The sequence below is a fragment of the Lycium ferocissimum genome, chromosome 9, assembly GCF_029784015.1.
Source record: "Lycium ferocissimum isolate CSIRO_LF1 chromosome 9, AGI_CSIRO_Lferr_CH_V1, whole genome shotgun sequence".
In the NCBI taxonomy this organism is placed as follows: domain Eukaryota; kingdom Viridiplantae; phylum Streptophyta; class Magnoliopsida; order Solanales; family Solanaceae; genus Lycium; species Lycium ferocissimum.
This window is the reverse complement of record NC_081350.1, coordinates 17548340-17557994: the sequence shown is the minus strand read 5'-3', so window position 1 is coordinate 17557994 and position 9655 is coordinate 17548340. Positions and strand designations below refer to the sequence as shown.

Sequence of the window (9655 nt, the reverse complement as noted above, 5' to 3'; positions counted from 1 at the left end):
AAATGGTCGTGATTAAGTGATTCAATTAATTTAAATCCTCTAATTATGGCCAAACATGATTATTTAACTGACTAATCAAAATGACAAACATGGTTAATTATGCGAATAAACTTATATTGCAAATACGACCTGAATTGACTCTAACCTATGGGATTGGTTATTTCAATTATGGCCATATTTGGCCCAATTAAACAATTAAAGCTAATTTGCATTAATGACCTTAATTGATTTGAACCAATGAATTTGGCTATTTCAATTAAGGCCAGAATTAAGCTAACAATTGATTATTTCAATTGTAGCCACTATTAGCCATGCGACAAGCAATTTATGGAATTTAACTAAAATTAAACACTTAATTAATTATGATTAATTTCAATAAATTGGGATATGCAAAATTTAGAATTAAGGGATAAAAATGATCAATTTAATTAATTAATTAATCAGATTCCTTGAATTAAACGGAATAGAATGCCTGCTAAGTTATTTTCTGGAAATTTTAACAATTATATAAACAATTTTTTTAAATTACCTTCTTGATGATAAAATGTGTAAATTAATTTCTAGATGATTAATAATATCATAGAAATTATGTCGCCAAATGACATGGCAAAATATTAACTGAATAATTTTATAGAATCATTTTGACTTGTAGAAAAAATGCACATTTTACTCCGTTTAATATCCAAGGACTCTGGGTAATTAAAATAAATTATGGGAGGTTAAAAATTAGTTGTCAACACCATCGTGCAACAACATCTCTCGGTGCGCAGTATACCATCTTGAGTTGGAAGAAGTTTCTTCATCAAGATGTTTTCCTTCCCAAATCATCCAGTTTCGAGTTACGGGACTCAATTTTTTTGCTGGATTCTGCGATGTGGGTTTGAAGTTGTGTATCTATTTTCTTTACAAACTCTTAATTAGATTGATATAGTCATTTTGGGCCAGGATATGCTCTGATACCAATTTGTAATAGATTGTAACTAATTATAATTGCAAACATAAGTATTTGAAAGAATTGGGAATTTTATTGATAATATGGGAAAAGGTTAAAAGTTCTAAGCAATTACAATACTCAAAAGCTTGGAACCGTCTTTAATGAAAGACTACCTGAGATAAAAAGAGATCGATGTGAGGAAGACGAGAATTAGGTTTAAGATAGTAGAGAGAAAGAAAGAATCTAGGAGAGGATAGGAAAACACCAAAAATCAATTAATGCCTTTGCTTATAGCTGTGTTCGATATAATACACTCCATAGCCACCTAATTAATTGGAGCCGTTAGATCTAACTCGCTGTCTTTCGATCTCAGTCGTTCATTTAAGTCCTCACATGCGTTCACGTGCTCGCTTAATTGTTGAGCTTGGGCCGCGTGTACTCCACTGACTCTTAACCCTTTATAAATCCGCACCAGCTCACTTTCCCAATTCATTTCTAATTAAACCCTAATATACTCCATCGCCACTTATTCATCATAGATCGTTACAATAGCACGGGCGATTCCCCACTAGTATATTAAAAATTGGTTATCCGTACATGCAAAAAATGGTAAACCTATAACTTGTTGACTTTCTTTTGTGAAAGTATAAAATCCCAATTCACATTTTCTGCATAGAGAGCCACATAAATCAATCAATTTTGAGTCATTTTCATGTTACACCAAGGATTATAAGGCCAGCAGAGACCTTCCTCAAATTCCAGAATCACTCTTACTAAACCCTCATAAACCCAGGTAGTTTGATTCTTTCGGGTACACAATCAATTTTTTCCTACTTCTGCCAAATGGAAAATGAAGCAGAGCATGCTCAATCTTCAATGCAAAACTCAATCTTGACCCTTCCATCTGAATTTCAGGACCCAATTATTTCCAGTGAAACCCAAATGGAAAATGCTCAATCTTCAGCAATCTTGCCTACCCTTCCATCTGAACTTATCAATGAGATCCTCCTAAGGCTTCCCGTAAAAATCCTCTTACGATTCAGGTCTGTTTCAAAATCTTGGCTTGCTTTAATCTCTACCCCTCAATTTATCAACACCCATCTCAGTTTATCAGCTAATAACAAGGATTACGCCCACCACAGGCTTATCTTGAGTCTTTCTGGACCTAAGGAAAAAAATCTCAACTTTTGTTCTGTTCGGTCTATACTTAATGAGTCTGTCTTAGAACCATCTGATTTGGATTGTCCCCTGAAAGACAAATTTCAGATTGTGGGTTCGGTCAATGGGTTGATTTGTCTTAGAGTCGGGGTAGAACCATTTTTTATATGGAATCCATCTATAAGGAAGTTCAAGAAAGTTACTGCAGAAGCTGTAGAGAGGTATGGTCAGAAAATGTATGGTTTTGGATATGATAAGCTTCATGATGATTATAAAATACTGCGGATGTATACTACTACCAGCAATGATCTTAAGGTCGAAATATATAGTTTGACAAGTGACTCTTGGAGAACAGTTGATGATTTCCCGGCTGGGAGGAGACAATGTGGTTCGGCTAAGTTGGTCAATGGGAAGCTTCATTGGGTTAGCAGTGATAGTAATCCTTGGTGTAATCAGGGGTGCATCATTTCTTTTGATTTGGCTGACGAGAAATGGGGAAAGTTGGAGAAGCCTTGCTATAGAAAAGGAGAGTTTTGTAATAAGCTTGGAGTGTTGGGAAGTGATCTTTGCATGTTTCATGACTATGAGAAAACTTGCGCGGATGTGTGGATTATGAAGGAATATGGGGTCAAAGAGTCTTGGGCAAAAATATATACCATCAACTTTTCTCATGATATTTCTAATGTGTGGTTTCCACTTTTTTGCAAGTCACATAAAGGTGAATTTTTCCTTGCATTTCGATCAACATTCATGATATACGATCCAAAGGATGACTCGATCAGGTATTTAGAGGTCGCCAACTCTAGTTACTGTTTTGCTGAGGATTTCTACTTTGAGAGCCTAGTTTGTCCTTTTGCAAACGACATTGGGTAAGTGATCCAATTTTCGTGTTTTGGTGATGACTGTTGTTTCTTCATTAGATATTGGTGATCAGTGCAGAGGAAACTGCATTTACTATGAAAACAAGGTATAATAGTGGACATTTTTGGGAAGTCCACTATGATAACTATGATAACGACTTTGATCATGATTTTTATTGTGGTGGCTGTAGTTAGTGGTGATGATGATTATGGTCCAATTCATGTTGATGGTGATGTAAACTTAGCAGCAATGATGGCAAGATTGACAAGAATGACCTTGGTAGCAAATCATCTGGTGTTATTTACAAGGAACTGAAACTTAGATATAAAGGATCACATGGTGATCACACGGGTATCTTTAGCTTAAAAGATGGTAAACTTGGTTCATTGTTATCCTTCCTCGAATATGCAGATATTTTCTGGCCACCACCACTTGGCTTAATACAGAGGATCAGGCAGCTTCTTCAGCCGCGCACAACTGAATTTTCGCCACAACTGTTGCCATTTTTTTTTTTTTTTTTTTTTAAATTTTTTATAAGCTTTTGCTACTTTGATATACTGGCTAATGACAGGAAGATTTAGGAACTTTGTTTCTGAACTCAATGCCTTTCTTTTATTCACACCTTTTTAATTTACTTTTCTGGACTAATCTATGTCGTATTAGTAGTTTTTTTGGTGTTAAGTTGATTATCCTTTGGGAAAACTTACTTGCATTGTTACAATTTAGTGCTAAAGAAGTATTCTGGTGCAAGTGTCGCATTGCGTCTACTCGTTTGTAAACTTTATTGCCTTTGAGAAGATAAAAATTTACTTGTGTTGTTACATTTTTGTGCTAAAGGGTACTCTTGTGCAAGTGTCACATTGCATCTACTCTTTTGTGAGACAAATGACATGCCTTTTAAAAGATGCCGCACCTTGCTGTGCTGAGACGAAAAGTGCCAGATAAACTAGACGTTAACATGATTAAATAGCTTATAGTAATCTATGTGAATGCTCATGTCTTTCGAGCTGAAAGGACAGTGAGTTCTTAATCAAACTCTGTTATCTGAGAATTTGCAAGCCGTCATCACCATATTCCTTTCTATTCTATTACGTTAATGTTATTTAATTTGAAGTGTTTGGATGTATAATGAATTACAACCAGGAACTCTTGAGCAGCTGAGAGTTGAACTGGCATGTTCTCCTCTGGTTCATTTAAAATTAATACTACTCAAATGATTTGAACTTAGACGAGTGACGAACCGTGACGCATGATTTGGTGCTTGTACATTATCTCTGTCATGCATTTAGGAAATGCGGCTTACCGGCAGTAGGACATCATCACTGACATGATTAAAACATGAAATATTAGCATCTCCTCCAGATGTTTGCTTCTTGGATAACTTGGATGTATATGTTTCTTCCCTATTATAATTACCAACTTCTTTTGTGTTAGGCAGTTATATCTCAGTGCAAAGTTAACCAGATTTAGTTATACTGTAGATTTTAATGAGAAATGCTTGTTGGTAGCTCTTTTTACATTTTCCTGCAGGTCCTACTAGCAAGCACCAAGCTTGTTGTCTGAACCTGAAATTTTCTATTCTACTCTGCCACAACACTCAGCACATTTGAGGATGACTGTAAAAAGTTTAACCACAAAAGATGGCTTCCATATTATTGGACAAAATGATGTTCAACATGTATACTCAGGATTAATACTTCGCTTCATTAATTTGTTACACTTGAATGAAATTTTTAATAAAAGTAACTACTTTTAATTACATAGCATAGCAGCATTTATTCCTTAGAGAAATTAATTGGTTAGCGTTCAACATTCTATGAACGCCCAATTTGGGTAAAGTATAGCAGACCCGTTCAGTACTTATTTAAGAACACAAAAATTCCTACTTGATTTGTGTCTAATGGTGGCCATTCTAACAAGATCAAACATGTAAGTCCCTCTTGCCCTTGTGGCAATTCAGTAGGAGAGTTGAATACAATTTCCTGCACTTCAATACTCTTTTTTTTTTTTACTGCATTAATCATTGATGTGTAGAAGTTACAAATTGTGTTTGGTAAGACTCGATCTTCAATACTCCATTTAGCTAATGCATCCGTTGCTTGATTGACTTCTCTGTAATAATGTTGAATTCGGCAGGTAGCATGCTGCAGAATGTTTTTAATATCCTTGATGGTGTTATGACATGTGCCATGGAGGTTTCAAGGTCCCATTCAAAATATCGATAACCAAAAGCGGCTCACATTCCAGAATAAACTGATTATATCCATTGCCAATAAACCATCGCACCCCAAATAACGCAGCTTTGGCTTCTGCACATACCTGAGAGTCCTTCATCATTCCTGCTACCATCAGTGTCGATTTTTATCCAGTTCGGAAGTGTTCTACCCCAGTTCACAATGATACATGTGATCTTGGGACTTAACTGAAAATTCTGCTCGGAAATACAACTCCAATCACAAGTCCACACATTAATCCCTGTAAGCTTGGATACTACCCAATGCCCATTTGAGGAGCCGAGAAAGAATATCAAATTGGATGCCTTTCAAATATATCCTAGAGTCGCTGTGTTTAGTTGCAAACCTAGCTTTCCATGTCTTTCAACAAATTACAAAGGGTCAAATATACCCCTTTACTTTACTTTATTGGTTAAATATACTCTCCGTTAGCCAAAGTACCTAAATATACCCCTATGTTAACCAAAGTTGTTAAATATACCCCTACCTGGATGGAAATGCCCAAATCAGATGAAATTAACCATTTAGCTTAAAAAAATCATGCCCCATAATTTTAACCCGACCCGACCCACAAATCATGCCCGAGATTGGCAGCTTATCTCGGCTTTATTCTTTAAACCTTTCTAAAAATATCGTTAATAATCAACTTTCTAATTGGGTGAGAATCTTATATGTAAATTCTTGTTGGGTGAAGCTTTAGCATTGTTGACGCATATTAATGTTACAATGAAGAACAATGAAAAATGACTTTCGGCTTTTGCAATTAGACATAAAAAGTCAATTGAATATGACTAATTTTTTTTATATTGTACATAAGTTGATAATTTTTTTTTCTTCTGAAAAGATGCATCGTGCACGGGAACTAGGAAATACTATTGTAAAGGGAATTTTATGTCAATTTTTAAGTTAATTAAATGAATGACATAAAAAATTAACAATAGTTCGAGCGTTTATTATAACTTAATCAATCAATGATTAAAAATTGTTGAGTTACTGTTTTATTTAAACTGATGGGTCTATCTTATTATAGTTCCAAGGAATTTGATATATTGCAAAATCTTTAAACCACTGTTCTTGAAAAATTCTTTGAAGCATAAATGTTTAGTTAGTCCATAATTTTTTTAGAAAGATCTAAAGAATAAAGCCGATATAAGCTGCCAATCTCGGGCATGGTTTGTGGGTCGGGTTAAAATTATGGGGCATGGTTTTTTAAGTTAAATGGTTAATTTCATCTGATTTGGGCATTTCCATCCATGTAGGGGTATATTTAACAACTTTGGCTAACAAAGGGGTATATTTAGGTACTTTGACTAACGGAGGGTATATTTAACCAATAAAGTAAAGTAGAGGGGTATATGACCCTTTGCCCAATTACAAAGGGTGTGACAAAATTTCTAAGTAAGAATTGTTGAGTTTTGTAAACGGAAAAGTAAAATTACGCATAACTTTTTGAAAAATAGTTCATCTTCGTTATCTTTTAATTATTATCCTTGATTTATCTTTGGGCCAAATATATATGAGTATAACGGCGTGTCACGTGTCGATCTCTCGCCGGACAACTTATTTCCCCTCTTATTTTTTCATCCGGATTAAACAAATCAGATCTGACCCAATCAAATTAGTGCCCAACCCGTCTAAATAAACATATCATACTCAAATAAACCTAAATCTAACGCTAACACCTTTTGATATGTTGAAGTCGAGGAGATCAAGCAGATCACATCTGAGAATCGCTCAGCTCACTGCTCGTTGCCAAATTGTGAGTTCAGCCATTGTGTCGAAATTAGTGATCCGAGAGAACAAGTTATTCCAGCTGCATATGTTGAGAAACTACTCCTCCCGAGCTCAAATTCCAAAAATTGAAGCTCACATGATGATGAGGCGGTTGATTTAACTGAACCGCGGTTTGAGAAATTTCATATGCCAACTGTTGGATCCCCGGGAAACAACATGGATGCTGTAGGAAAATAGCTGATTTTATTTCTTTCACCTTTGGTTGCTTGAAGACATATCAAAAGGTGTTAGGGAGTAATGGTTTACTCATGCTTTCACGTCTTAGAATTAGAGAATCACGGGTTGGTTAGGTTTATTTGGGTATGATAGGTTTATTTAGACGGGTTGGGCACTAATTTGATTGGGTCGGATCTGATTTGTTTGATCCGGATGAAAAAATAAGAGGGGAAATAAGTTGGCCATTGAGAGACGACACGTGGCACACTGTTATACTCCAAGATATTTGGCCAAAGATAACGGAAGGGTATAATTAGCTTTTAAAGATAACGAAGTATTTAACGAACTATTTTTCAAAGTTCAAGGGTAATTTTGGCCCTTTTCCGTTTTGTAAATGTGGTGTGAATTGGAAATGGGAAGGAAAATGGAATTATTGCTTTTACAAAGGAAACTTATCCCACATAGGAAGTGGAAAAGACATTTCTTGGGTTTAAATACCAAGTCACTTCTACTAGTTGTCGCTCACCTTCAGAATAAATTTTTGCTCTTGGCTTTTTTCCTCCATTTAATTTTTCCGTTTTATCTTGAATTTCTCGCCATCAGCTTGTGTTAACAGCCACCAGAAAGGTTGCAACCTTTGTGTTGCACCTTTTCGTTCAACCCAACATTTGGCTATATACATGGCAATTCCATCAGATATTCCTTGCGAAATTCTGAGTTGTCTCCTTTCTTCATTTCTGCACTCTAAAGTATTTTCGTGATAGCTGCTACCAGCACTGCTTTTGTACTTCCTCTACACTGTGAAAGGTAATCCGTTCTATCCTAGGAGGAAATATTCCAAACCTCGGGTAAACTGAGGTGAATAATTTCCTTAAGGACACATTGTTAAATTAGTGGGCTCGGATTTTTCTTTTCTACATTTCTGTTCTGTTTATGTTTGATTGTGGAATACAGAATTACTAACAAGAATAGATGCTCAAAATGAATGACAAAAATTAAAAGCTGTGAGTTTGAGAGTAAGGATGCTTCTGAAGGTTAACATTGCAGATTGTGATCAGTTGTACAGTTTGTTTATCATAGCAGCATTTTATACTTGAAGTCTTGATCTTTGTAGCTGTTGGACTTCTTTCCTTGCTAATTTTGAAACATTTCAATGCCATGATCATCTTCAGCTTCTTTTCCTTCTTGAGCTTACTAGCCGTTAGTTCATGCTCAGCTTCATGATGTATTCTTCAAACACTATTTTCTTGTTTGTCTTCATAGCCGTCGATGTCAATCTTTCTGTCTTCATAAATAATTTTGAAACTGAGAACCATATTTGAGAAATCAGTAAATGCCTCAACAGCGGTATTGATGTCCTCCAAATTCGTGCAGTCTGCTATTCATGGCATTCCTCAGTTCCTCCTTTTCAATACTCTTTTGATTATCTCATCAAACTGCCCCTCTACCCAACATGGCAGGTACTATGGGAGGCAACCCTGATTTTTTTCTAATTGGAAGCACCAATTATCTTTTCCAACTCCCTGATGTTGGTGAAGTGCAGCGGCTGGTTGGTGAAGGTTAAAAAAACACTAGATGGAGAACTGCTGGTTTTGAATCCATTAAACAACAGACTCTGAGGCTTTTGCTTCATAATATGCCTAAGGTAGTGAATTTACTGGACTTCCGTGTTTCTCAAGTTTGTAAAAGTTATTACGTGCAGAAGGTATGTCATGATTTGGTCCTTAAAGATGATATATCAAGAGAGCATCTTTTTAGTAGAATTTACTTATTTCAACCAACCATGCACGGACTGATCATCAGACCACGCTAATGGCAATTGGTATTCGGGATCACTTATTTTATTTAAAGTCGGCGGATGAGAAGTGTACGAGGTTAGAAGACTTCAGTCGCAAGATTGACGATATCATGGGGTATAAGGGGAACTTTTATGTTGTCGATCAATATGGAGAGACATAAAATATGGCCCCTCCTCGTTTAACGAGACCAAGATATCTTCCACCCTAAAGTATGATTCTAACAAGTTATCTTCCAGCTTATTTAACGAATGGGGCAGTAAGAAACGACGGGTGGAATCAGGTGGACAGTTGTTTATTCGTTGATATATTTTTAGATGTTGATGTTAAGAGGGAGTTGTGCAGTTTTTACCCTTATGGAATAATCCCATGGAAATTAAAATCGATCGGCTAGTTGAAGAACAACATGAGTGGATGCAAGGCCATGTAATATGAAAAAGTGGATTTGCTCATTCTTTTTGTATCACATTGTACTTTCTTAGCTTCTAGTTGACATAAGCTACCTCTTAATAGCTTGAGAGATCACTTTTATCCACCCTTTCATCCCTGCTATTTAGCATTGACGACATTAAAATTTATTTTTACCTCAAATTAAGTTGATTACAAGTCTCTGTGGGTAGAGGACTCTCCCTATGATTGTGCAAGTGACAGTAATATCATAATATTAAGTCTAGGCAATTGCCTGATGATAGGGGAGCTAGTGATTGAAGCCTCAAGGAACA

At 35.8% G+C, this 9655-nt stretch overlaps 1 protein-coding gene across 2 annotated transcripts; it reads left to right on the top strand.

Moving 5' to 3' along the window:
* The first annotated feature begins 1437 nt into the window (after window positions 1–1437).
* LOC132029753 (F-box/kelch-repeat protein At3g23880-like) lies at window positions 1438–3655 on the top strand. Of its 2 annotated transcripts, none has more exons than XM_059419095.1 (2): window positions 1438–1727; window positions 1850–3655. In XM_059419095.1, the coding sequence occupies exon 2, from the start codon at window positions 1877–1879 to the stop codon at window positions 2963–2965; it is 1089 nt and encodes a 362-aa protein (XP_059275078.1). In that variant the 5' UTR covers window positions 1438–1727; window positions 1850–1876; the 3' UTR covers window positions 2966–3655. The 2 variants fall into 2 exon arrangements, with proteins under 2 accessions (XP_059275078.1, XP_059275077.1); XM_059419094.1 differs by having other exon boundaries at window positions 1441–2961; window positions 3144–3655.
* The last annotated feature ends 6000 nt before the right edge of the window (window positions 3656–9655 follow it).